This window comes from Anopheles aquasalis, chromosome 2 (genome assembly GCF_943734665.1).
Source record: "Anopheles aquasalis chromosome 2, idAnoAquaMG_Q_19, whole genome shotgun sequence".
Classification (NCBI taxonomy): domain Eukaryota; kingdom Metazoa; phylum Arthropoda; class Insecta; order Diptera; family Culicidae; genus Anopheles; species Anopheles aquasalis.
In genome coordinates, this window is record NC_064877.1 from 15100001 (window position 1) to 15126670 (window position 26670).

The 26670-nt window shown below is 49.3% G+C and overlaps 3 protein-coding genes across 6 annotated transcripts in view; 1 reads left to right on the top strand and 2 right to left on the bottom strand.

The window, feature by feature from the left end:
• Positions 1-199, top strand: part of LOC126581400 (glycoprotein 3-alpha-L-fucosyltransferase A) — a 3899-nt gene extending 3700 nt beyond the window's left edge. The window contains exon 5 of the mRNA XM_050245015.1: positions 1-199. This exon is cut by the window's left edge and continues 799 nt beyond it. The gene's annotated coding sequence lies outside the window, so the exon portion shown is untranslated.
• Positions 200-539: 340 nt separating this feature from the next.
• LOC126580986 (probable DNA mismatch repair protein Msh6) lies at positions 540-4540 on the bottom strand. Its single transcript, XM_050244365.1, has 4 exons — positions 3776-4540; positions 1176-3704; positions 894-1049; positions 540-811 (listed from the first exon to the last, which is right to left on the bottom strand). Exons 1-4 carry the CDS (start codon positions 4538-4540, stop codon positions 692-694), a joined length of 3570 nt encoding a protein of 1189 aa, XP_050100322.1. The 3' UTR covers positions 540-691.
• A 2111-nt stretch (positions 4541-6651) lies between these two features.
• On the bottom strand, positions 6652-19073 carry LOC126573306 (broad-complex core protein isoforms 1/2/3/4/5). 4 transcript variants are annotated; one of them, XM_050233303.1, is made up of 6 exons: positions 18976-19073; positions 18612-18659; positions 9359-9626; positions 8960-9277; positions 7378-8888; positions 6652-7291 (listed from the first exon to the last, which is right to left on the bottom strand). In XM_050233303.1, the coding sequence occupies exons 3-6, from the start codon at positions 9575-9577 to the stop codon at positions 6679-6681; spliced, it is 2661 nt and encodes an 886-aa protein (XP_050089260.1). In that variant the 5' UTR covers positions 9578-9626; positions 18612-18659; positions 18976-19073; the 3' UTR covers positions 6652-6678. The 4 variants fall into 4 exon arrangements, with proteins under 4 accessions (XP_050089260.1, XP_050089259.1, XP_050089261.1 ...); XM_050233302.1 differs by having other exon boundaries at positions 18612-19070; XM_050233304.1 differs by lacking the exons at positions 18612-18659; positions 18976-19073 and adding an exon at positions 17173-17394.
• Positions 19074-26670: the final 7597 nt, after the last annotated feature.

Sequence of the window (26670 nt, forward strand, 5' to 3'; positions counted from 1 at the left end):
GCAGCGCAGCTCTTTCTTTTAGTCAATCCTTTTTCGTTGTTATCGAGGGTGCACGCTGTAGAAAGTACTCGAATTACTGGATAAAACCTAGATAGCTTATAGTTGGACCGGATCGAAGGAGAAGGGCGAGCGAATGAAGACGGCACCGTTACGATGGTGCCGCATACTACTTACTCTTGTATAAATACCATTCCGTTCTCTGCTCAGCAAACTAATTTAACATGTTTTTCTTCAAATACAATGTCTTTTTTGATGTAGATAACATAATGCGGGTTCTTCATTCTGGACAAACTGGAAACACAAGTTGAGAGATCACAGTTTGCTTCGATCAAAAGTTGATTCTGAATGGAAGGCAGCTGGAAATGCCTACTTACAAAATGGCGCCATACACCCATTCTTTCGACTGATTGCTCCCTTATGGTATGGTGTTATTTCGGATGAATTAATACCCAAAAGTAGAGTGTGAAAGTAACCCAAAAAAATATGTTAAACCAAGCTAACCAAGTTAAGCATGTGGTTTATTGAGTATTTTGTTGGAAAGTTGCCCTGCTTTTTCGAATGCTACCAGGGACTTAACAACCTCACAAAGTTTGTACTGATGGCACATAATACTAGGGCGTATACGAAATAATGTTAAACCTGACGAATGTAAATGAAACCAAAACGGTGGTAATAGAGAGCTTGGGTGGAGCTAAAACCGGCAGTTCTGCAGCTTCGCAACGAGATCCCTTATCTCCGGCTCCGGTGCACCCTTTACCAGCTTCATCAAAATTTTCCGCTTCAGCGCGTCACGTTCTACCTTTTTGGACAGCTAGTGGATACAGGTGGAGAGGGACAGAAAAACCAAAACATGAATAGATAATTTGTGCATCAAGTAACCAGTTGTTCTGTACCTCGTACGCCCGTTTGATGATTGCCATCGGCATACCGGCCAGCTTGGCCGCATTGAAGCCGTACGATTTGGGGCACGGCCCGTCGGCGTACTTGTACAGGAACGTGACCGTTTCCTGCGTCGGGTCATCCCCTTCCTCATTCTCCACCATGCAGGCCTAGCCGGTGAAATAGAGAGAGAAAAAAGAGAAACGAATGAATTTAACTCGCAGCAGCCTATGCCGTCATTTGGAATTAGGCCATGGGTTCATTCGTCGGTTGTCGTTGTTGGGCCCGTTACTTACCATATGCCCAAGAGCGATTCGCGGATCGGTGTGGAAGCTGTCGACCAGATTGTGGTAGTGCGTTGAGAAGAGTGTACGACACTGGCGATCGGCCAGGAAGTGTACAACGGCTCCCGCAACGGCCGTTCCATCGTACGTTGCCGTGCCGCGACCGAGCTCGTCCAGCAGCACCAAGCTATTACTGGTGGCGTGCTTCAGTATGGCAGAGGTTTCATTCAACTCCACCAGGAAAGTACTGTGACCGGCCATAATGTCGTCACTTGCGCCAAGCCGAGTGAAGATACGATCCACGAGCGTCATACGGCATCGCTCGGCGGGAATCCGGGAGCCAATCTGGGCCATTATCGCCAGCAGACCGACCTGCCGCATCAGAGTACTCTTTCCGCCCATGTTGGGTCCTGTTAGTAGCACCAAGCTGGCCCGTCCTTCGCCACCGATGCTTATCCCGTTCGGTATGAAGCTTTCCATCAGCTCGCTCGCAATGCACGGATGAATGCCTTCTTCGATCTCAATCAGTGGCTTGCCGTTCGGTTCATTCGGCAATAGCTCGGGCACGCAGCAAACACCTTCCGATCGTGCATACTCCGCCAGCGAGGTTAGCACATCGAGCGTCGCCACCATCTCTACGCAGCCCTTCCACGTGCTATACTCGAGCGAGAACTTCTCGAAGATGCGTCTCGCCAAGTCCTTCAGCACGGCTTTACGATTGTCCTCTAGCTGTGTCATTTGACGCAAGAATTGGCGCGTTTCTTCGGTGTGGAATCGTTTGACCGCATTCTTACGCTGGCTTTCGAGCGAGTACTCACTCGTCGCTTTCTTGGCACGCGCTTCCGGCACCTCTAGCTGGTAGCGTTTCTTGTCGTTCCCATAGTACTCGACCGTACAGCCGAAGAACTTGCTCTGCTCGGCCCGGTACTCTTCTAGCTCGGCTTTTAGCGACTCGATGTCCCGCTCGACCGCATCGTACTCGCTATCGACACCCCGTTCCGGTGCAATCGTCCCACTCTTCAGGGCCTTCTCGTGATCGAACGCTTTGTCAAAGAAGGCCAGCTGCTTGCGCATCGTCTCGATCGGGAATGCACCACCGGCCGAGGCAGATTGGGTAAGGCGCACCAGGAGCGCCGATTTCGCGTTCGCAAACATATCCGGCAGGGCAATCAGTGCTCGAAACCCGTTTAATGTGGCAATGAAATCGCTCAGCTTCTTCTTGCCATACGTGAGCTCTTCGTACAGGATGGCCCGTCCGGCTGGGTGATCCTTGCCGCTACACCTGGCATTACCGAAACCATGGATCTGCGTTACCAAGCGCTCCATGTCGGGCAGCTGTCCCAACAGTGCGCGCACGTCTTGTAGCAGCGTCACATCATCGATCAGCTCAGTCACCGCCTGCTGCCGTTGAACGATCAATTCCAGCTCACAGCTCGGCACACAGACCCAATGATGGAACAGCCGCTTGCCGAACTTCGTACAACAGTGATCCATACGATCGACGAGTGATCCTTCGCCACCGGTAATCTTGAGATTGTTGAGTGTAATCGAATCAAGCACCATGTTCCGGTTTGCATTGGCCGCTCCAATGCGTGCACCCATTTCACCGGCCGTTTGGTCAACCTGCTCATCTAGCGGAATGTAGTGCTCGAAGGTCGCCAATGGTATGATCTGCTGATCGAGGAGAGAGCGCTGCAGATACCAAATGCATCCACCCAGTGCCTTCATTGCCAGCAGACTGGATTGCTTCGGTGTCAATCCGAGACTGTCGCTTTCGTCTACCAGAGAGCGCAGCACCGGGGGCCATTTGCTCGATTCTGCACCGGATGATCCACCGTAGAACTTCTCGGCCAGGTAGCGCAACGTTTTCTCACCCGACCATAGCTGGCTTTCGTTGGTGAGCCCTTCACGTGGCACGTGTGCCAGTAGAGTTTTGAAGATTCGTTGCGTTCCCTCCGAGTAGGCGGTGGACGAACGTTCGGTCAGGATGATTACCGGTGGATAGTGAGAAAAGAGTGTCAGCAGGCGCGATTGTTGGTTATCGTCATCGAACTCGCCCAGATGGAAGAGACCGATCGAGGTGTCGATAAAGCAAACACCGTACCGGCTACCAGCACCCAGACCCTGAGCCGATTCCACGACCGTCATCATGTAGCGGGGCGCGTGGTTTGTTGTGATGCGCACCTGCTGCCCAAACACTTCCGTACCTTTCACCGTCACCTGGCACACCTCTCGGCGTACCACCTTATCGTACTTGCTGTTGGTGCGCTGCACCCTGCAACGCTCTTGCATCATATCCGGTGTTTCCGTTTGCTCGATACGGGCCACTTTGAAGCCCTTCTCTATCAATGTAGTCGACATGCGGTCGTAGGCCGTCTCGGGAAAGCCAGAGTGAGCGAATTCGCCCTTCATGAACGAGAAGCCCAGCTCGGACACACCGACCTCGGCATCCATGTGGTACAGCTCGTAGAACTTGCCCACCTTAAAGAACAGTACACAGTCGTAGTGCTGGCTCTTGATTTCCCACCATTGACGCATGGCCTGCGGAAGGAAAAAAGGCAGAGAAATGGTTAAAATATGAAACGGGTTGCTTATTTACTTTGGTCACTTACCGGTGTGAGCGTATTAAGGAATGATTCCGGCACGAAAAGCGTTCTCCCATCATACTTCTCACTGCCCGGCCGGTTGCCATGGATGTCTTTGATTTTGTTGGGTTTGAGAAATTCCAGCTTCTGGTGGGCCCAAACGGTTGGCTCGTCGAGCGACGTTGCCAGCTCTTCCGGCCCCTCTTCCTCTTCAATCAATCGCTTGACAGGCTCAAGTTTGATCTTCTTTGTGGCCGGACCCACAGCCGGTTCTTCCTCGGTTTCCATAGCCTTCTTCTTTGCCGATTCCACGCCATCCTCGGCTGCTTTGATTGGCCGCTCGAACGAGGACAAACCAAAAGGTTTCTTGTCCTTTTCTTTGCCTTCTTCAACCGCGATGTTGTTGTTGTTGTTGTGGGCCGGTTCTTGCTCCTCGTTTTTAGCCTGGCGCTCCCCGGAATCGGAGTCATCCGAATCATCGAACGTGATCACACGGCGCCGTTTCTTGCGAATTCCAATTTCCTCCTCTTCCTCGTGCTCTTTTCCATTTTCTTCCTTTAGCTCCTTTGCCTCTTTCTTCGTAGATCCCTTTTCGTTTTTGATAGTAAACTTTTTGCTTTTCGGGGTGCTGTCGGCCGGTTCGGAATCGGCGAGCGTGGACTTCGGTGCCGCCGCCAAAGCACTTGTTGGTGTTGATGGTTTCGAAGCGGATTTACTGCCGGCCGGAGAGCGTGAGAAGTAGCTCAACAGTGTGTTGGGTGAGGCTGGTATTTTGCTTTTGTTTTTCGACATTTTTCACAGAACGAGGAACCGTAATTAACACACAAAAACGAGATGCGAAACACAAAAATACACGAGAACCGTGACTTTTCGCGCGTTTTTGTTTTCCGATTTTGACAGCTCGCCCCGATCAGGGTTGTAGCCCGCGATCGAGTTTGACAGTATCGGCATCACCCTGTGTTTGTTTACAGAATTTTAAATCCATTTCCGGATTCCGGGTTTTCCGTTTTTCCTCGGCGCAAGGTATCTGTGGTAAACGGCAAACAGTAGCGCTATGTGGACACATCCTGCAGCAGCCCGGACCAGCATCATTTTCATCAGCTCATAATTGCTGCGGCTCGATGATGCCACCCTTCCCCGGCTGGAGCGCGAAGAACTTCCGGGAACGGCAACGGAACTTCTGACTCCAACCAAATCCTCTCACTCGTCTCGGAAAAGATTCAGTCCACAAATTAACGCCTAAATGAATAAAAGAGATATGATAGCAATCATGTAATCGTATAATAAACAAACTTTTTTATTATAAAAAATGAAACACTCACGGTTTTTGTTTTAACATTAGACTGGTATTAGTGTACAAACAATCCTAATTCGGGTTTTTTGTCGACTACATTCATATAGCAGACTAATTTTGCGTTCCTCGCAAGTGTGTGGGGTTTTTGGTAAGCAATTCTCTAATAGTTTTGATTATGGGTTTGGTTTGGTTTGGTTTTTCAGTTCATTCTCGCTTCGCAGAGGGAACCGTTGCTTCGTGATCTTTCGGCTGGGCGTGGGTTTACCGCAGACTGATCTTGTGCACGATGCGATCACGATGGTAACATTAGAAAACACAATTCGCTAACAGTAAAAGTACGGTTCTTTGTCGCCGCAGGCGATTCAGACGTTCCGATTTTTCTTTTCCTTTATGTGTCTTAGTAAAGAAGTAAAGGTATAACTTGATTTCGATTAAGGCTACAGCGCATAGTATCGCTTACGATTAGGTAGGTTTGTCTTTTTTTAGGTTTCCGTTTCGTTTTATAAACATTCGCTATCTTTTGCTTTCTTTTACATCCACACAAATTCTCTTATCCTTTTCTCTAAACAGCCTCACCGTGTATGATACCGGATACGATTGCACGGTACACTGCGGTGTGGATCCAAAAAACATAAAGCGAACGGAGGTGGGTTGCAGTGAGTGGTGAGACTAGAAAAGAAGAGGCATTCAAAGAGCGGTATATAGTGGCCTTGGTCTTGGAGTTTCCTTTCGTATCTGACTTAAAATCATACAATAATTACAGCAAAAAAAAAGGGATTCAGAAAACCAAATCTAGGGGCAATAAGTTACTCTAACAACAGGGGGACGAAGGGGATGTCTTTTTAGTGTATTCAGAAGGTGTCTGTCTGTCTGTCTACAGTGCGGCTTAGGAGGATGTTCTCTCATCGCGTAACGCACACGCATCTGCTGCTGTCTTTCCGAAGACTCATCGCAAACTACTCTCTGGCAATACTCTTGCAATAAAGGCACTACTCGGTGGAGGTTGTGTGGTTTAAAACCGTTGGTCTACTTGTGGGAAAGCTTTTGGCGAGCTAAACACAAATAAAGTAGCAGTCTGCCGTGAATGGTGTGTGTGCACTTGCGCCGTGTGTGGCACGCCGTAAGCCGAACCGAGGGAGGTCCAGAATGAGGTCTTACTCAGAGATTAATGGTCTATACAAAAATATTGTCTTACTATCACAGCTAGGGAACAAGATGAAGTAAAAGGAACGAACGAAATAAACAATAAAGTCAATCAAACTATCAAACTACACATTGACCGAAAGCAATCGTGTGGTACTGTTCGAATCAGGATCGGCCAGGATCGAGCATGTTTTTTCTTCTTCTTCCACTTCTTCCTTTGGTCAGATCGTCAGGCTCGTCAGTTCTCGCGGGGACGGACGTTTCGATATAGGGGATCGGTAGGGAGAAGGCGTAACAAAGTGGCGACTATTAGTGCAAAATATCGATAAAACTCATTTAAATCTAATGTCTTTTTCAGTGTAATTCAAGGGGCACCACCAAAGGGAAGGGGGCCGGTTGAATTTTGTTCCTCGATCGAGCTCGGTCTTTTTTCTTCTTGTTCTTCCCCACCCACCCACCCCTTTTTGTCCTTCTAAGCGCGTCTAGCGCGGTTTTAAATGTCTTTGTCCGATTTCTTCACGGCCGTGGTATTGTTGGCTTCCTGCTCCAACACTGCTTTCTCTTCCGCTAAGTCCGGTTTCTGATCCTGGGACTCCTCCAGTTTAGGGGTGCTCGCTGTGAAACCGCTGCCAGTGGCCGCCTCCGTGGCTGCCACCGCCGAACCCACCTGATCCGTCGAGACAGAAGAGCTAGCGGGTGTGCTGCTGGCAGCAGTGACCGAGCCAACCAGCGCCGATACCGTCCCAGCGGTCGTTTGATTGTAGAGCAGTGCGGCCGATTTTTGCTGTGCCGCGAATGCCGACTGCAACGAGGCTGTCTGCAGCAACGTCGGAATGCCACTGCCTTGTGACGTCAGGTTGGCGAGCAGATTAGATGCATGCTGTTGCTGTTGCTGCTGTTGCTGACTTTGCAGCATTGTCGATTGCTGCTCGGTTGATCCACCTCCATCTCCGTGCTTGTTCAGCTGACTGTAGGAGTTGGTTTTGGTGCGCTTTCGCTTCGTTTCCGGATCGCAGGGGCTCGGAGTGCCCGGGTGGCGATAGGACACATGTTTGCGCAGCGCATCCTTACTTCGCGAAACGTGCGAACACACCTGACAGGCGTAGCTGCAAGAGATGGGACGAAAGGGAATAAAAAAACCGATAGTTGCCTTCCATGTACGCAACCAGGCGCCTCCATCACCTACACTCACCGAACGTTCTGATGCGTTTCCAAATGCACACGCAAGTTGTATTGATTGCTGAGCTGCTTGTTGCAGATGCCGCACATCGCGTACAACTTCGATGATGGTGGCCTTTGTTGCGCCTGCTGCTGCTGCTGTTGTTGTTGCTGCTGCTGCTGTTGTTGTTGTTGGGTGACCGAGTTCATACTCTGCGCCACTTGCGCATGCGAGGCAAGGTGAAGGCTTTTGATTAGCTGCTCGTTGTGGTTGGTGGCGGACGCTGCACCACCAGCCCCACCAGCCGGCGATGGTACCAGTGGGTGTAGCGAGCCGGGCGTCGACGGTGACGAAGCCGTGGCGATCGTCGTAACGGCCGTGATCGGTGAGGCGCACGTGTTCGTGTTGGAGGCCGCATTCGGATGGGACGACTCGAGGCTAAAGTTTTCCGGCGTCTTCGAGGCACTTTCGTTCGTCAGAAAGTGGTGCGCCAGGTACGGGTGGTTCGTGGTGTTACTGACCGGCGTGACGGTGGGTGGTTTGGTGTAGAACTGCATCGGCAGTAGCTTCGCATTGGCAGCGGCAGCCGCCGCGACAACGGCCGATTGCTTGAACGATTCGTAAAGTTGCTTCTCGAGGAGGGGCAGCGCAGCGAACGCACTTTCCGCCGTCGCCGTACTGCAGTTACTTTGCGATCGTAGGTTTTCCGCTATTTTCTCAATCTTTTTCCGCTTGTTTGTTGCATTTTCCTGACCGCCTGCTTGCGGTTTGCGGCCAGTGGTCGTGTGCCCTGTGGAGCGTCCCGACGGTTCCTCGATGCCCGGTGTCTGGGGAGTCGGTGTGGATCGCACGGAACCGTACGATTGGCTCAGTACCGTGTCGGACAGGTCTTCCTCCTTCAGCTTGACATAATCGAGAAATAAAGGGCCGTTGGAGAGTTTACACTCTTTGCCGCTATCACTCGCACCATTGCCGATCTGATGCGATCCAGTGAATCCACCATCAACCACCGTCAATCGACTGCTACCGGGACCGGCACCTTCATTCTGTTGCTGCTGCTGCAACTGCTGCTGATGAGCCCGAACAGGGGTGCTTGAGCGATGCAGCTGACTTTGTTTCTCCTTCATTAGCACATCCTCGGCCAGGTGGTTCATTTTCCAGATCGTTTCCGCCGTCAGCTCACTCCGATCCACGTGAAAACGTCCAAAAAGATCGCATGTTGGACCGGACTTGGATGTGGATGCGTTACTCGGTGCACCGGCAATACCGTTGCTAGAGTTACAGTCGTTACCATGGACACCGGAGCTGTTGCTGCTGTTGCCGGTGTGAGCCGGTGTTGGGCAGCCATTCGCCGAAGCACCGTTCGCATTGGTGGCAAGGTTTAGTGCCTGCGGGAACACCTGCGAACCGGTGAAGGAGCTGTACGGGCGCGGAAAGAAACTATCGATCGGTGAGGACACCTTCATCGTGTGGAACGGTGACGGTACTTCGGAGTCCCGCGAAGACGATGCTTCTGTCGAGGGTGTCGTCGATTTCTGGGGATTCTGTGGAAATGCAGGAGAAGAGAAGAAGAGCGTTAGCAACGAAGCTTCACTTTGGTGGGGCGCCTACTTACGCCATTGAAATCCGCCAACCCTTTAATGCCGAGCGTTTCGGCGAGCGAGAGCAGGACGGAGATTTGTGCCTCGTACACGTTCACCTCGCCCGAGTACATGAAGGTGATGAGGGCAGCTACGGCATGGTAGGATGCACCAGGTAACACCACCACCGGGTACTGGGCACCGTCCAGTGTGCGGAACAGCTCGGAGAAGAACGTACTGCAGGCGCTCAGCACGACACGGTGCGCCTTGATCTTCTGGCCTTCCGCCATCAGCGTCACGTCCGTCAGGTGCGATTGATCCAGCAGGATCGGCAGTGAGCTCAGCAGACTTGCCTGGAAGAAAGGAAGAAAAGATGCATGGAGTGGCAAAATGATGTTTTCAGATGCATCCTGAGCACCAGAACTTCCGCTTACCTGATGATTATGCCATCGAAGGCAGAACTGCTGTGGACTTGAGCTGCCCGCTCCACCTCCTCCACCTCCCGGCACGCCACCACCACCGAGTGCCGAGGGTCCTCCGCTGTTGCTGCTGCCGCCAGTGCCATCTCCACCGCTGCAGCTACTGCGCCGACCAGCATCAGCACCAGCGCCGGCAGCAACACCGCCGAGTGTGTGCGTGTTGGCGGTGTCCATTTTTAAAAATAAAGGCCAGTTTTAGGTCACTTAGAGCGAACGGAACACGCTGCCGAGGAGCCGAAGGACAGAAACAGAGATCGAGAGCGTGAGAGAGAAAGAGAGAAAGAGAGAGAGAGAGAAGACGATCAGTACTCGGTCGAATGCGGATCACTCCAATCCAACTGCTGCACCGTTGCCACCTATCGCGCGATCATGTCAGTAAGAATGCGTTCGTGGCGCTCCTACCAACCCCAGAATCAACCAACCGATCGACCGGCCGATCGATCGATCGATTGATCGATCGATGTCTCCGCATGTACCACGTGTGCCTGTGCGTGTTCGTGTGGTGTGTCGATGCATGTTGTCGTAGTGGTGTTTGGCCGGTAGAAGATCCCCAAAGTAGCGTACAGAAACACAAACAGTGAAACAAAACGAAACGAAAACAATCTCGGATCTCGGACTCGGAGAACACGGCACGGCACGGTACGGACGGCTGAGCGTCTCCGCGATCAACCACTTGTTACGTTTACCGCTTGGGGTGGAGCGTACGACTGGCATGCTCTTACTCGCCATCCGCCTGAGCGCTGGCTGGCTGGCTGGCTGGCTGGCTGGTGCTGCTGCGCACGCTAATCGGAATGTCCACACATACACGCAGACCCCTTGCCACACGATTCGGATCCTTCCGTGAGAGCTTCGCGGAGCAGCAGCAACAACAACAACAACCACTCTGCCAGCCAGCAACATACACGCAAAAGGTGCGACCACTCCATTCCCATCGACGCACACCCTGCGCCAGCCACCACGCCACAGATCGAGAGAAAGAGACACTCCGCCCCTTGCTGCCCGGCCAGCCTCCCCTTGGGGGGAGGGTGAGATTATCCATTCGGCCACACTAGCGCGCGCATTCGGCATTGGCGCGATTCGGAACGGACGACGACGACGACGATGAAAGAGGGAAAAATTGGATCCATCCCAGCAATGACGAAGACGGATAGCCTCCGTCTCCGGGTCGGCCCGAAATAAACAAGCAACAAAAATAACGCGATTCGCAGCCCCTCTGGCCGGCCTGTGGTTCGGAATCAACCAGTAGATCAACCCCCTCCCCCCCGCCCCAGAGCTCACCCCCGAGGGGGTTGTAAAGTGGCAACGAAACGAAAGAGAGAGAGAGAGAGAAAAAATCGAAACGCGTAAAACAAGTAGAGCAACAACGAGGCAAAGTAAGTAACGGGCGAGAAAACAAATAAAAATGTCGGCCTGATCGGCTGATGAGGAGCTCGGGGTGCCGGCGGTGGAGGAGAATGATCGAAGGCTGATATCCGCGAGTGCGGCGATCGATGCGAACGGATCGACGGGTTGTTCGCGCGAACGGTTGGTGAGCGAACGGAATTTGGCGATGGATCCTGCTAATGTCAACGGCAACATCAAGCTGCCAGTGGGATCCAGCGACATCTCATCAGGTAAGCTATTTTCACGGTACCTTCGCGACGTAGTAACACTTGATTGTTTCAATATTTTGTTAAACGAAATAAGATTTGTTGCAGTCAGACCAAGAAAGAGACTATTATGCTTTACATGAATGTTGGTACAATTTAATAGAATTGTTTCAGATTATTAATTACTATTAAACCTAAAAGATATCAAAAATGAGCTGACTGATTGAAAGTCTAAGTAACAAAGAAGAAGAGACATAGGTGTTCCAAGTTTCTATTTCTTCTTCTTCTTCTGGAGACATTAAAGTATGCTTGAATTATGGAAGTTAACTTACACAAGCAACATTTACAATATTGAAGAATGATAGATTGAAATTATTGCAGTTTGTTTAAAATATGTTGCAAAACTTTTCTTTGCAATCTATGTAAAACTCACTCTTTTCATATAAATCCACATACCGACACGAACCAGAATGCAAACGGCAAATGGAGGCGCCTAGCATGGCACGTGGCGCAAACATGCAAACCGCTTCTAACCTTCACCAGCGAGAGGATCACCCTTTTCCCATAGGATACATCCAGCAACGGCTACCAGCTAGGACACCAACAAACTACGTGTTAATCACGAGGAGCAGTGGCACCACTTAACCTCTGTTGATCTTGCGAGGGGAAAAAGGTAGAAGCAGGCGGCACGGGGCGTGCATGAATCATTTCATACGGCAACAAACCAACCACCGCGCGAGCAGGAAGTGATTGACACACAGAGAGCCGAGCACCACCAGCCGTGGTCGTGTTGCTGTCTCCCGATCTCCGAGCCAGTGCGTCTGGCGGCTGGTCTGCAGCGGGGTTTGTTTAGGTGTCAGCGGTGTTCACACCTCCGCGATCACGTTAAGCGTGATCTTCGTGATCCCCCCGGGGCCGTGTTGGAGGTTCTGGCCAATCATCGTCACTTCCTTGATCCAAACGAAACCGGCTTGTGTTGCCTGTTGCCCAATGGCAAATATTACAAATTTATGAGATGAGCATTCCGGATGCTGTTTCCTTAAAAGTGATGGAAGGCGTAACGTATCCTCACTTTACGGCATCGCTCCAAGTCACATTTTCCACGTAAAAACACCTTCTCGCGGTTGTTTACTGAAGCCCGGGATGAGGAGACAAATCCTGGGAAAATGACATCGTCGATCGTTGACTTTTAGGTGCTTATTCTGTAACTTTCGATTACGATGGCCTCAGGCGTTCGATGATTCATGCGAATTTCGAAACGTTTCGAAAACAATAAACAATTCAAAATGACAGTTTGAAGTAAAAAAACTGTTAATTAACTTGTTTTTTTCGGTATAAAAACGACTTAACCTTTGTAATAATAGTATACGATTAGCAGAAAGAAATTATTGATGCACAATCAGGACGCTATAACTGTTTTTCAGATGCTCGATGCTCGATGTAAACAGAACGCCAGCTGTCGACCACAAAAATGCACTCGACATGCAGGCGATCGTGAACACCAAATGAACACAAAATGAACCAAATGAATCGAACGCCTGAGGCCATCGTAATCGAAAGTTACAGAATAAGCACCTTAATGACTGTCGCGACGCGCCGCGAACACAAGAAGCTCTTGCGACGGCGCTGCGATTCGTTGGACAAAACAGAACGCCCCTCCCTAGCGCGGTTATAAAAGTGTCCAATTTGAATGGGACTCTCGTGCAGAAGGCAACGGAGTGGTGCTGGTGGTGGTGTGTCATGAACATTTTTTATTGCTCCACTCGGTGACTTGGCCCGTGGATCCCGCAATCCCCGTTGGCCACTACGGCGACGCGATGTCCCTTTACAGTGGGCCAGTCAGCGGTCGCTCGCTCGCTCGACCCCGGGCCAGGCTGGCCAGCATCGAACAAAAATACCAGCGACGACATCATGGACCCACGGGCACGACAATCGGTTGGTTGGTGGAATGGCGATCGTGGCGAGAACCGTTCACACAAACACGGACACGGACACGATACCTCAGGAGCTCCCAGCGTGAACAATATACCAGCGCGTGACGGGAAAACACCTCAACGATCACAGACACACCGACACAATAGCGGACTGATTGTGGGAACAGGAACCGCGGAGCATTTCGTCAGTAAGTCAGCAGTCAGCGCGGATTTGTATTTTTAAATTTTCCATGCTGCGCCTTCCTTCGCTTTGCCACTGCTGCTGGTGCTGCTGGTGCTGGCGCACGCAAAAGGTTATCCCGCACCTCCTTCGCTCCACGGTACACATTCCCCCCTGCTGGCGGCCCGTGAGCATACAACCACCAGCCCATCCCCATCATCATCACCACTACTGGTTGATAGAATTTTCTTAAAATAAATCTCTCAAGACAAAAGCGGCAACTGCTGCTACTGCTGCTGCTGCTGCTGCTGCTACTGAGCGCTGATAATGCGGCTAACACCGTGATCCGCGGTCCACGACCAACGACGAATGGCGTCCATGGTGTGTGCCTGTTTGTGTGCGAATACACACAATGAGAGCAACAGGCGAGGATCACGGACCCCACGTAGGCACAAGCACAACACAGCCATACGAGAAGGAGATCAAGCTTCGCTTCTTCCAACACGGTCAGGCGGAAGGCGGAAGTGTTCCATGGTGTTGGAACTCTTCGCTTGCATGCTCGGTCACAACGCAATACGATGGCTGCAACAATCGCCAGTAGAATGGTGTCCAAAGATTCCTGTTCAAAAATTGTGTCATTAAGGGGGGCTTCGGTATTTAATTTCTTTTGTGACACATACATGTATTTTTAACATTTTTCCCTGAAAGCTGATCCTTTCAAGAGTATTGTGTAAAAGTTTTGGATCAATCGAGAAAAAACTGACAAAGATACAGAGTTTTTAAAATCCGCGTTTCATACAAGGCTCCATGCAGCTCGCTACTGTGAAGAGCGTTTCCCAAAACCAACGTTTTCAAAGTCGGTGCCCATCGTACCGTAAAAACTACTGGGCCGATCAATTTGACATTTTTAACACATATTCTGTACATTTTTTGCCAGGTAGCCCCGTAGAGATGTTATTAAAATTGTTGATACTTTTTTTTATACAAATATGTAAAACTCGTTTTTTGGGGAAAATCGCAAATCGCTTTTTCAACTTCAAAAATCTGCCAAAAATCGAAAAATAGGAATTTTAACAAAAACTCTCCGGGGCTACCTAGATAAACTTATAATCTTTCTAACAAATATCGATTTGTATATTTCAAATGACCCGTCATGTCGCTACGATGGCCACAGGAAAAAGTACCTTTGCGACGACACGCCTACCAAAATTTGATTCCACGGATTAATTTTTCAATGAATGTTGTTCAAAACAATATCATTTATTCTTCAAAAGTTGTAGATTAATGTGCCATTTACTTGGAAAACTAAAGTTGAATGGTTACGTCACAAAAAATCGTAAAAAACGGGTCTTTTTTGGCCCAGAAATACCGAAGCACCTTCCTTAAGCAATTACCATTTAAGGAACTATAACAATAAAATTTTGAGAATCTAAAGAATAATTTCCATTGTATTGTTAATTCTTTTTAGTGTAGCGTGCGTTGCAGATCTCGAAACACTCGTGACCCATGCACTAAACACGATCCTTCTTGATCTTTCGCCTCGTGGTAGTCTTAGCTGAGGGTATAACCCAGAAGGGGCAGCGCACGGATCAAGGAAGTGTCTACCGATCTGTAAAATGTGTTGTTCAGTGAGGGGTATCCTGTGAAATCACCCCCCATGTAGCCCCTATTCCAGAGTATTTTTAGGCACTTTTCTCTCCCTCTCTCTCTCTCTTCTCTTCTATGTTGAATGTTTTTGAATTAGATTTCTATCCGCCAATCTGCTGGGCCTCTTCGGTGGCCCTCGTGCTGATCGTGCTGATCGTCCCCATTGGCCATGGATGTCACGAGGAGGAGGGTGTTGGGAATAGAAGGAAGGTGTGTATGAGGGAGAGACAGAGAGAGCAAGAGAGGAACGTCCGAAGGTGGCGGATTATGTCACATCGGCCCGGCAAGGAAGGGCAATCAATCACGCATCACGAAACCGTGGTAGCGATCTGGCAGACCCCCCCCCCCTCCCTTCTCAAAGACCTCAGCTCACGATCTTTGCCCGGTTTGGTCAACAGAATTCCATACAAAGGGCAGACGAAACCTTGAGTCAGAGGATTTTTCCAGGAAATCAAAAAGTGAGCTGATCTGGAACCACGGAAAGCTTTGAATCCGCTCTCTGGCCACTCGCTCTCAATCTCAGTTGCTCTCTCTCTCTCTCTCTCTCTCTTCGGTGGGGACGATAAGCCGACAAGTGTGTGTCGCCGCGACTGTTTGTGAACATTCCTGGCGATGGAGGCGCACCGAATGACTAGTACCTCGCGGCCTCCCCTTTGCTTGAGCGTGTTTGGCGACGCAACAGCGATGCCGCTCGCGTCGATGGCCGATGGCGAGACGAAGGCGAAGCCATTGCAATGCCAATGACGGATTCAGACGGTGGACAGCCGGCGAGAGGTGGAGAAACCGAGGGGGGTGATGGTGTGTGATTTATTCTTCGTGTCGCAGCGCGCTGTCGCTCCTTCCTCCGAGATGGATAAAGTAGAATTAAGTTTATTTTTAACCCCACTATTCTCTTTTTCTGTCCATCTCTTTCGCTCCGGCGCTTGATCGTCGCTCTCTCTCCCTCTCTTTTTGGGAAGGTAATTGAATCAGATCCATTGGCCGTCGGCAATCGACTGGTCAAGGATGTATCGGAGATTGTAAAACACTTATCATTCCCGAGGAAGAGCAACTTGCGAAGGAGCTGCTCGGTTATCGGTCACCGTCTTCCACAAACGATGACCAAACAATCGTGACCAAGCATTAGCTTCGTTCCAGGACAAGGGTATTTTATTGTCCAACAAAGCAATAGTTTTCTGGGAGAGATTCTGAGCGGTGTGACGTGTAAAAGGGAACATACCGGGACTGAACAAGATGTCAAACGAATTTCCTATGGTCATTTGAATCCCCATTCACCTCTTGTTTCTCCTGCTTATTAGCTAATGGACGTATCGTGAGATATTTTGTTGTAATTATTATTCCACTCAATACAAATCGTTTCTCCGTTATGAAAAAAAAACATACTGGAGACATTATGTTGGTCTAATACATACTGAAAAGGAATCCAAAAAATCCAAAAGATTTCTCATTCTTAGACGATATGCTTTTGCCAAAGGTTTTTTGGAATATTGTACTTCCTCAATCCTTAATCTATCTTAATCATTTCCTGAAAAGGAATTGCATCCTTCGTTAATTTAAATTTCCATTTGCCATTTTCCCTCAATTGCCACAACCCCTATTGTGACCCTTTTCATACAATTGTGGTCCTTGATCCTTACTTGCTTGCCGCTATTGTTACGCACGCGATAGTGCGACAGTGTATGTGTCGATGGCAGTCGTCGATTACGTCGTCGCGCTACGCGATCACACGATCACACGATCCTCGCGCAATTTCCTGGCGCGCAAACATGCGCCACCTTCAAACCAATCACGCACCACACTCGCACACACGCCGGCACCCAGTAAAGGACGGTACGGTATTCAGAGAAGGGCAGAAATAGATGACTGGCTACCCGCCGCCGCCGCCGTGCAGAATGTCTGGCGGAATGGTTTTTCAAAAATAAATTTCCAGAACCTCCAGCTCCAGGTCCAGCTCCGTCCGCTCCGGCTGTCCGACGATCGATGGGAGTCGCGTCCACGCTGTCCGCGCTCGTTCGCACGTGTTGTTCGCGATCACAGCAGCAGAAGACAGCGAACGCGAGCGAACGTGCGAGTGGACACAGCAGATGGATTGCGTATGGAGCGCCCGAAATTCCAAAAATACACTCCCTGCACCCGGGGGCCGATAAGATCACTGCTCCTGCTGTGCTGTGCTGTGCAGTGCTGTGGTGACTGCTGCTACTACCGCCTTCGAAGATCACGAAATCCAAATGACACACACGTCCCGAATGTCCATATGTGTCCACCAAGCACCACCAGATTCACATGGAACGCTAGCGTTTCGCTCGCTAGCTTATTTTGGAACGTTTTCGTTTCGGTGCCCGGTTGTCTTTACGCAAATCGGTGCCGTTGGCGGCTCGTCTCGTGGGGGTCAGTCGCGTCGAGTGGAATCAGTTACCCCCTGCACCGGTCATTAATTACCTTTTCTTTTCGGTTGTGCTTTTGTTTTTCTTCTGTCGCTCTCGTCGTTGCGTTGTTCTTGCGAAACGATCTGGCGCATAGATCCGACACGGTGATAAGTCGGCGATAAGGGCTTGAAGGACCCCCTGCCCGGGACGAAACAAAACAAGGAAAAGGCACGCACGGTCGCACTGACTCCGATCGTTCACTGACCACAGCACAAAACACGCGGGATGGACCACCCAAAAAAAAAATAAAAGAAAAAAGGGGGCGAACGAGGGTTCCCTGGCGATGGTGGCCGATGTCCGAGCGAGCGTCCTCGGCTCTGCCAGCTGGACACGCAGTGGACCCCCGGTGGACCTGACTGTCCTCACATCACGGGACGAGACAAACCGAGACTGGCGACTGCGGCGCTCGCTCCGCCTGAGCCAACAACGTGATCAACATCGCGATCGCGATCGCGGAAAAGCGAGAGAAAACTCATGGTGAGCGAGAGAGCGATCGCTAAGTAGATGAGAATGTCCGATCGAACCTAGGCGGAGAAGCGGAGGTTGACGGAGAGGTAGCGCATCGCTGGTCCGGACCACATTCTGGCAATAAATAGAACGAAATGTCCGGGGCCTGTTCCTTCTGCTGTTTGCTGGCTCTCGACCGTTTGGAAAAGGGATTCGTGGGACAGACCGGACCGGAGCGAGAGAAACAGAGAGAGAGAGAGAGAGAGAGACAGATTGTGAGACAGAGCGAGCGAGAGAGAGAGAGCGAGTTTTCCGCAGAATCCGATACGACGAACGACGGTGCCGTTGATGATGGCGCAGGCGACAACGAACGTCGTCTTTGGCTGCTACTACTGCCCGCACGACGTCTGCCCGCGCGCCGTCTGCTTGCCTGGCCCCCAAAAAATCCAGGCCGAATTGTACTATTTTTAGTGGTCCCGGGGGTTTTCGGTCTAGGCCCTGGAGAACACAACTTACACAACTACCGCTACTGCGACAATGCGCGACGGGGCCATGAGGCGAGACGGGCGAATGGACGGTCGCCAGAGCTGGCCGGCCGTCCGACAACAGGTCTCCACCACCCGTCCACCACCACCCAGCATCGGATGAGGTGATCGCGACGAGTTTTCCTCGAGCTCGCACGGGAGCAAAATTGGATTGAGTACGGGGGATGAGTGATCTGGGCTAGTCCAGATAGTGATTGCTTAATTTTGCGCTTTTTGGGGTGGTTTTTGCTTCGCGCATTTTTTGCCATCAATCAATGTCACTCTGGTGCTTCACATTTCCTTGCTAGTGCTGTCCTCGGTCAGACCCTCGGGAAAGGTATGACAAAAGTCACGATAATAATGCAATCAATTTCTCTTATTTCCAATAAGACAGACCTCAGCCATTCGAATCCTTTTCAGTAGGCGAAGTGACAGAAAAAAAAAACAGAGAGAGGATAAACATTTCTCTTGATCAAGTTACCTGTTGTAGTATGTTAGTCCCACACTGCTACTGGTCGAGGATGTTGTGCTTGAAAAGAAAACAGACCAAACAAAAAGAAAACTCACAACCCAAACCACACTATGCGATCTGCGACCGAGTGTCCTCGTGAGAGTGACGGTGTTTCGCAACTGGAGATCATGTGACTTGGCCACCAGCGTTATGGCCAGCGCGGAGAACAACGTCCGTCATGCTCCCGAGCACACAAACACGCACACATACACACACACATACACGCCGCGTGCACACAATCAAGACACTCGACGACTCGCTCGCGGCCACTCTAGCGACACGAAGGGAAAACTGACGTCTGCCGCGTGCGGTTTGGAGGATAAACAATGCTTACTACGTCGCAGCGACATCCGCACACAAAAGCAACATCTTCGTCCTTTTTCGCGTTTTTGGGGTACGTCGTTTTGGAATTTTTTCTCTTTTTCTATTCCTTTACACGGCTCTTTTATGGGACCGCTTTTCGTTTTTCGTTCCGATTTACTACGGAACCGCGACGATGCAAAGGTTCCGAGCTCTACACAGCTCAACTCACACTTGCCGATCGACTAATCATGGACGATCGCTTACTCGAGCTTGATCAGTTGCGAGAGAGAGAGTGTTGAAGGATTCGCGTGAGTGAAGGGAGCGTGTAAGTAGCAGAGAGCAAACGTGGCACGAGAGCGCCATGCTGGGAAAGTGTTTCTCACGCTGATGATCAGAGAGAATGGGTGAGAGAAAATTCGGTGGAAAATCGGGTTGAGATGGGTAGCTGATCGTGAGATACTATACTTTTATCTCGAGAAAACTCACCCCACGAAGAGGAATAAGCGATCTTACGATACATTTCCTACGCTACTACTACACTAGTACATTAGCTATCAGTACGGAAGCCAAGGTGATGTTCTGGTGCTTTATTTGACTTTGATTACTACTCGAAAGCGAACGTTATCAAATGCACGGCTTTCTGAGCAACAATCAAAATTTTATAACAGCACGTTATTTGCAACAGTAATGGGCATTGATGGTATTCACGATGTTAATTACAACGTATCACATTAGATAGTTTACTAGTAGGTATTCTATGGTATGGTCTTACCTTGCTTTGGTTGTTCCTCGGTGTGACACTTACTAAACTTTCACCATCACGCTTCAAACTGTTCACCATTATACACTAATAAAGACAACACTTGGCCAACACTGCGATGCTAGCCATTGCTAGGGTTAAGAGCAAACGACCCTTTGCGTTCGCGGCTCGAAATCAACTGAATCGTAATGATCGAATGAGGACGAAAGCTTAACAAAGCTCCATGTAAGCTTTTCACGGGAAATGCCGTATGTATTATTGCGCCGGTCACACACGTGCGCGGAAGTCGTTCATGCGCCGGACGCCACGTGGCGAGTGTTGAGAACCACCATCCCACCACCCACGTACCTACGTAAACGTGAGGTCCGTTAGTAGTGCTCTTCCTGCCAGATCGTCGCTAGTCGAATCAATCGCGCGGCTTATGTATAGAACAGTGACCGGCGAATTGGACTTCTCTATATAAGCCACATAATAAATAAATACCAATAGCACAGTGTGTGGTAGTTATTTGGAAGTTATGTAAAAACTATCAAATAACCAGCTTTTGTCCATTTACGTGGCAGCAGCGGTGGAATAACTGGGAGCGGACTGCATTAGTTACTTCATTGACAGACAGATGATTTGATAATTGCACTCCTGGTTGAGAGATTGCACTTTATCTTGAAGGGTCTGCGTCTTTTCTAGCATAGATGGCAGGTGATGGTTCATTTTTTATGTTTCCAAAGATGAACTAGTATCTTCAATGTAAAAAAAACCCTCGTCATTTGATTAGAAAAATTACAGAGAATCGTTTGATCTATTTTGTAGTTTAAGGTTTCGATTCTAGCACGCTTAGGTAGGTTTAAAAATCTGTTAAACTTTGACTTAAACACGTTCTTTCGTCAGTGTCGCGATGTTCTCAATCTTGGGAGGTTTCAGTTGTGAACCTTGAGGGGTTTGAGGTTGATTGAAAAAGTCCAAAAAATCGAGGTAATCCGGTTGCTTTGTTTGTTACCAACACCTGTAATAATCAAAGAAACAATCTTTAACAGAAAATCCTCTTGATGAAAGGAAGATCAATGGTAAAAGTTTCTCACACAAAGTCGGGATGCATCTAGAGGCATCCAATAGGAACCAAATGCTTGCTTTGATGCTCATGCATAAAACCCCATTCCACACTTTCGCACTAATGGCCATAACGTGTTCAATTCCGACGCGACAGGACATTTTGATTGAGTCGGCCACTAATTGTTACATATCCTGACTGTTCGCGAGTGTCAAAATTATTGCTCTCGGTGCCGCTGGCCATTATTGACCGGTGGAGTGGAACGAGGAAGTCGATATGGCCGATCAGCATCACATAAGTGTGCTGTCAAAATTTGCATGACGCTGAAAAGCACTCAGCACTTTCGTGATACGCTTGTGTCTTTCGCAACGAATCAATAGCACAGCTAACAACTAACTCTTTGCATTGTGCACTGCCGTGCCTGCCAGCATAGCCCGATGGAAATTAGTTTTCGAATAGAACGTTGCAATATTAAATCATTAAACGCTCCTGTTATCGTTTGCGCTATTGATCATGGTGATTCGATAGAACCTCTCGACACTCTCGAAAGAAAATACGTTTTCAACGTTCGCGAGATAGCTGCTGAAGTCTGTCATTAAATGGAACCGTTAGTCCAGAAGTCCGTACGACCAATCAAACCATAAAAAAGTCCCCAAAAAAATGCCACAAAAAAAAACAAACCAAACCAAAAGCATCTCGACCGACAGTTTGATGCAGTTTCCATGTTCTTGCAGTTCTTGGACGGTCAACCCTTGCGAAGCACTTCCATGCAGCTTCCTTCCTGCGCGCTTAGCGGCATAACCTGTATGGAATAATTAAATAAATTATTGCATGGATCAACTGACAAGAACGCCGGGAAAATACACTGACATGTAACCTCCCCTGTCGTCGTCGTGGTCGCCGACGAGCTGTCGAGCCCTCACTCTTGCTCGCTCCGAAACCATGCATAAATTATGGCCATTTTCGGGGCATTCGCTATCAGTCCTGGTCGAATCCGAATCCTCTCACCTGGTTTTGGAGCGGAGGAATTGGGGGTGGAATAGTGTTAATGCAGCCAATCCCGGGTCCAGGAGTTGGGGAATGAAAACAAAAATGCAGCTTCTCGTGTCCACATTTAGCGACACAGTAACCATTGGCAGCTAGCCGGTTGGATTGGGTTGCTCTGATTAAAACTGGCAGCAACCAGTACCCCCTTTCCAATCCTGTGATTGCACTGTCATCACCACCACCTGAGAAGCCTGACTTTTCCACCTTTCCGGAACATTGCCAATGTTGCATCGGTTTAATGGAATCGATTAGGGGTTGTCTATTGTCGGTTCAATTTACTACCGGCTACCTCACTCACCAACCAACACACTAGCTGGACCGGCTCCACACCACCGGGGAGGCGGGGAAAAAGGTTGCAAAAATCAAATGTCGCTTACGGGGAAAATCGAAAACATGTAGCTGTGCTCACCGATGATTCGATGCACCGACCGTCTTCCGACTGTCGAGATGCTGCTTTGGGGATTGCCGGTCGCACAGGACCTCCTTGTCACCGCTTCGGTACGTGTTGCCCATCCGTAACAGTGCTTAAACAGATGAGATGTGGTCGCGCTGCACCAGGATTGATAGCGGCAGGCCAAGACGCCAAGACCACGGGCAAACGTATCGTATGCAACACAACACAACACCACAAATAAGGACTGACACATTTGTCTCGACATCTGCCTGGCTTGGTTGGCGTGTATGAAGCCGCATTCCCACTCCCCTTTCCAGCTACGGTTAGATTATTAAATATTTAATCATTCCATTCCAAACCCCAGGAACAGGAGCAGTAGCGGCACTAGTGTCAGCCTCGAAACGAAATGCAAAATTCTCGCTCGCGTTAGTGGTCTGTGGCCATCAATCAAATGGTTAGCGGTGGTCCCGTGCTGTTCGCCTGGAACGATCTCTCATCTTCTGTCTCGCAGAGTGCAGAGTGTCGGAGGTCCTCTGGTCCGTACAGTGGCCATCAGCATCATCAACCATCATCTCTTGTACCATTCGCTGCTGCTCGATGTGGATTATCATTTTCATTTGTCTTCAAAGTCGACCGGTGGGCAACATTTGATGCTTTTTTTCTTTGCGCCAACAATATCAGCCTCGTATCATCGATCCTGGTGGTCCATCTGCAGTCCTGTTTGCATTCAGTGTTGCTGGTTGGCTCATTAGTCACCTCCAAAACGGAACGGAACCCATTATTACTCATTAACAATCCGTTTTCGGGGATGGACAATACACTTTAGGATGGAAAAACAGAAGAATAGGAACTCGGTAGTTCTTCCATGGAAGTGAATTCGATGCTCGGTTCGTTTGTTTACCTTCAGCTTTTCCACCGTTCCTTATCGCACGGATCGGTGCTACGTCCATCGTAATATGGGCCATCGTTACACTTGGTTGCAGTTTTTTCGCCGGAAAAGCTTGCTAAACAACTTTGGTACACTTTACGAATGTTTTCCATGCGTTTTAAGGTAAAAAGGAAACACAAATCACTCGAACATTCGCGATAGTGTACGGTGAGGCGCTTCAGACGCAACGCGCCGCCATATTTGCGTCCGTTCGCTGCGGAAGGACATACGCACACGCACTAAGACACAAACACACTTAAGCACACGGGATACAGAGAGTGAGAGAGAAAGGATAACAACCCACCAAACCACCCACTGCGAACGTACGCACGCACGCACACACCGCTCCCGCCTACGCGGAACTTTTGGCGGCTTCCCTTTCCACTCTCCGATTGGACGATGACGACGACGGAAAATGTCGGCGGAAAATGCGTACGCCATTGTGGTCCTTGCCGCCATCTGGTCAAGCCTGGGGAAACGAGATGGTGATAGCAGCCATCAGCATCCTCGCTGGAAGGATTGTATTCGTTGTCACGCTCGCACCCACATGTCCGCGTTACCGGTCGGCCACGAATGGAATATAAAAATCGCAATTTTCTGCAGTTTTTCCATGAAAACTTTTGCGCATTTTCATTCACATTTTGTTTAAACTTTGCTGTACTTTTCACTTTGATTCACATTACGCAGAATAAACGTTTTCCAGCTCGATCTAAGCGCGATTTTCATGCAAGCAACACTATACGTGAGACTTTTGGACTTGTACGACTACGATTCAATATCACTTTGGGCAGTTTTCCGCGAATACACAAAACGATAATCCTTTTCTAGAGCTGGAACTGCCGGACACGAGAAACAAACCGTACAGTACCGCGGGCACCACGGAGATGCGCACGCAATACCGCTCCCGAATGAACTGAAATCTGTTGGCCACGGTTCCCCCGAGAAGCACCGGAGCGCGCACCCCTTCCTGCGATTAACTGGAAAGCCCCCAGAGGCCGGGCCGCGTAAACTTTAAAACGCGAACGAACAAATGGGAAGCAAATAAAAAAGAAGCAGGGAAGGGAACGGGATAAAGGAGAGGAAGGACGACGGCGATGTGAAAAGCGAAATAATCAAACGCTCGAAAGCGGTACACGCCGTCCTCGCTCGATGGGATCTCTCACCCTTCATCCGATTTTTTATTTAAAAAAAAAAAAAACAAGAAAAAGAAAAACGGGTTGTTACGCGCACCCCGTGGCCAGGTGGGAAGGGCGGCCCCCTCTGATCGGCGCCCGTCTCTGTGTATGTGTGCACCGCGTGCGTGTCTGGTCGCCGCATCAACAGCAGCCGTAGCAACAGCATCCCATCTCAGCAATCCTTGAATGGCGTTAGGAAGTGTGTGCGTATGTTTGTACCGGGAAACGGATCAGGATTTCGGCATTTCAACGAAACGTTCGTTACCGGGTTGCGGATTGGAATCCTTCTCTGGTTCTTTTTGTTGTTGTTGTTGTCGTTGTTATTGTTGGTTTCGTTTCCCTGGCGCTTCAGAAGGTCCTTACCGTTGCATGTTGTGCCAAGATTGCCGATTGCAAGGACGCCGGTCGGATTCGCTCTCTCGCTCGCTCTTTCTTGCTCTTCTAATGATGAGCAGCCAGGTTTTTCGTGAGAAAATGCCACGAAGTAGTTAAGTGTAGCACCAATACCATCCAGCGATGTTGTTATAAGAAATTGCAGATTTGGTGCAAAAAAAACCAAAAATGTGGAAATGCAATACCTTATTATGGTACTTCTGTAAAGTCCTGATTGGTATGACCTGATTGGCGATCACGCATACGTTGCACGAGGTCAACATTTACTCAATTGATCAGAGCAGGCGCCTTCTGGTATCGAGACCTATACGATCCTATCGCGATTAAGATCTCATTGATGACTTCTTGCAAAAAAACCTTTTATGTTTTATGATCATTAGCAGAATGTGAAGAATTGTTGAACGATTTTCTCCATACAAATTGTTAACTAGTTTCGAAAATATTCTTCACTTCATGTTGTTCATTGTTTATTGCATAAATAGTGTTCGGATATTTTATACTAAAGAACGGCTTTAATTACAATTAAACAGTTAATAGAACATACAATTATAATTATTCAATGAAATAAATTAAGGTCGAAATTATTCGTTAAAACCGCATCTCATCGCATCGATTTTATGCTCGATATATTTTATTCTCATTGCAATATCTCTTCCATTAATTAAACAACGCAACATCGTTTTTTCGAGAAAATCTGCATATGAACAATTCATTCACACGTCTGTTTAGCAACCATTAATTGTAACGATCGAGTTTAAAACAATTTTCCTTCCTCAAACACTCGTCAGCTTAAAGTACCACTCGATCAACCGTGTGTAAAATGTCCTTAAATGTCCTTCTCCGTATGTTAAACCATCGAAACCATGCATCGCCCGCTGCTCTGCTGTTCCTTCCTCGTCTGCATTTGCACTACGACGCCCAACAAGGATCCTTGGTGCGATCGAAAAAGCGCTTCTCATCCTAGACCATACAACGCACACATACGTGTAGTGCATTCTTAAAAAAATAAGGTGCGTCTGGCCTCGGTGTGCCTCTCTTTCGTTCGACCTTATTTTTCGGGTTTATCCGTTTTTTTTTCCTTCTTCGATCCGATCTCACATTTCGCACTCCTCTCCATGACGTAGGCAAAAGCGTTCAGACCTCTGCTAAAAGTGTAAATAATCATCCGGAAAGGGGCCTCGGGCGCCCTCCCGGGTTCGAGGTGTGCCCGCCGTCTGTTCTGCTGCTACCGATCCGTACCGCCGTACGCACCGTGCCGCACCGTCCGTCATCTTATGCCCCTTTCACGGACCCTTCACCGGCTTTTTGCGCAATCCCTTGTTCCGATGCGCGGCACCTCTTTTTAAGGACGGGTTCATTTCGGGGATTGTTCTGGCTCGGATCGTTTTTTTTCGCTCTCTGCCTCTCACTCTCTCTCTCTCTCTCTCTCTCTCTCTCTCTCTCTCTCTCTCTCTCTCTCTCTCTCTCTCTCTTTCTCTTTATCTTCTCTTCTTTTTCTGCCTCTAGTGATGTATTTGCCCGTTCCTACCCCCTTTTTATCCAGTGCGGAAAACCCGTCCGCACGCCAACCCTCTTCTGCGTCAATCGGTCGGTCACCGGCTTCGACGACCTTCCTGCCTCGCGTAATCCAAACGCGGCGCTTGCAGTACTGGCTGACATACTCGAGGTATGGGCATTGTTATTAGGTTCTATCCGACATCCCCGAGATCGAGAAAACCTGAACCCCTTTCCGAAAACATGAGATTTGTGAGCACCCTGTGGCCTAGGTCCTGTGCACGCATTCCCGTTCAAAAAATGGGAATGCGAATGAAAAAATTCAGAATCCTATCGGAAGTATGAGCGATCCAATCGGCGCACGGCGGTGATTGGAACAATTTGCGCAATTCATCGCGGCCGCGCCGTCTGGCCACCCCGTCTAGCTTCCTGGCGGATCAACGGTTTTAAAGCGAGACACCAACCAAGCGCGGCGCAGCAGAAGGGTGCC

What these genes read in the sequence shown, in the direction of transcription:
- LOC126580986 (XM_050244365.1), bottom strand. Translation starts at nt 4,540, where the DNA reads ATGTCGAAAAACAAAAGCAAAATACCAGCCTCACCCAACACACTGTTG. An exon ending in TCCTTAATACGCTCACACCG is followed by an intron (nt 3,705 to 3,775) that starts GTAAGTGACCAA and finishes TTCCTTCCGCAG; the next exon opens with GCCATGCGTCAATGGTGGGA. An exon ending in TCATCAAACGGGCGTACGAG is followed by an intron (nt 812 to 893) that starts GTACAGAACAAC and finishes TGTATCCACTAG; the next exon opens with CTGTCCAAAAAGGTAGAACG.
- LOC126573306 (XM_050233303.1), bottom strand. Translation starts at nt 9,577, where the DNA reads ATGGACACCGCCAACACGCACACACTCGGCGGTGTTGCTGCCGGCGCT. An exon ending in TTCGATGGCATAATCATCAG is followed by an intron (nt 9,278 to 9,358) that starts GTAAGCGGAAGT and finishes CCTTTCTTCCAG; the next exon opens with GCAAGTCTGCTGAGCTCACT. An exon ending in GGTTGGCGGATTTCAATGGC is followed by an intron (nt 8,889 to 8,959) that starts GTAAGTAGGCGC and finishes GCATTTCCACAG; the next exon opens with AATCCCCAGAAATCGACGAC.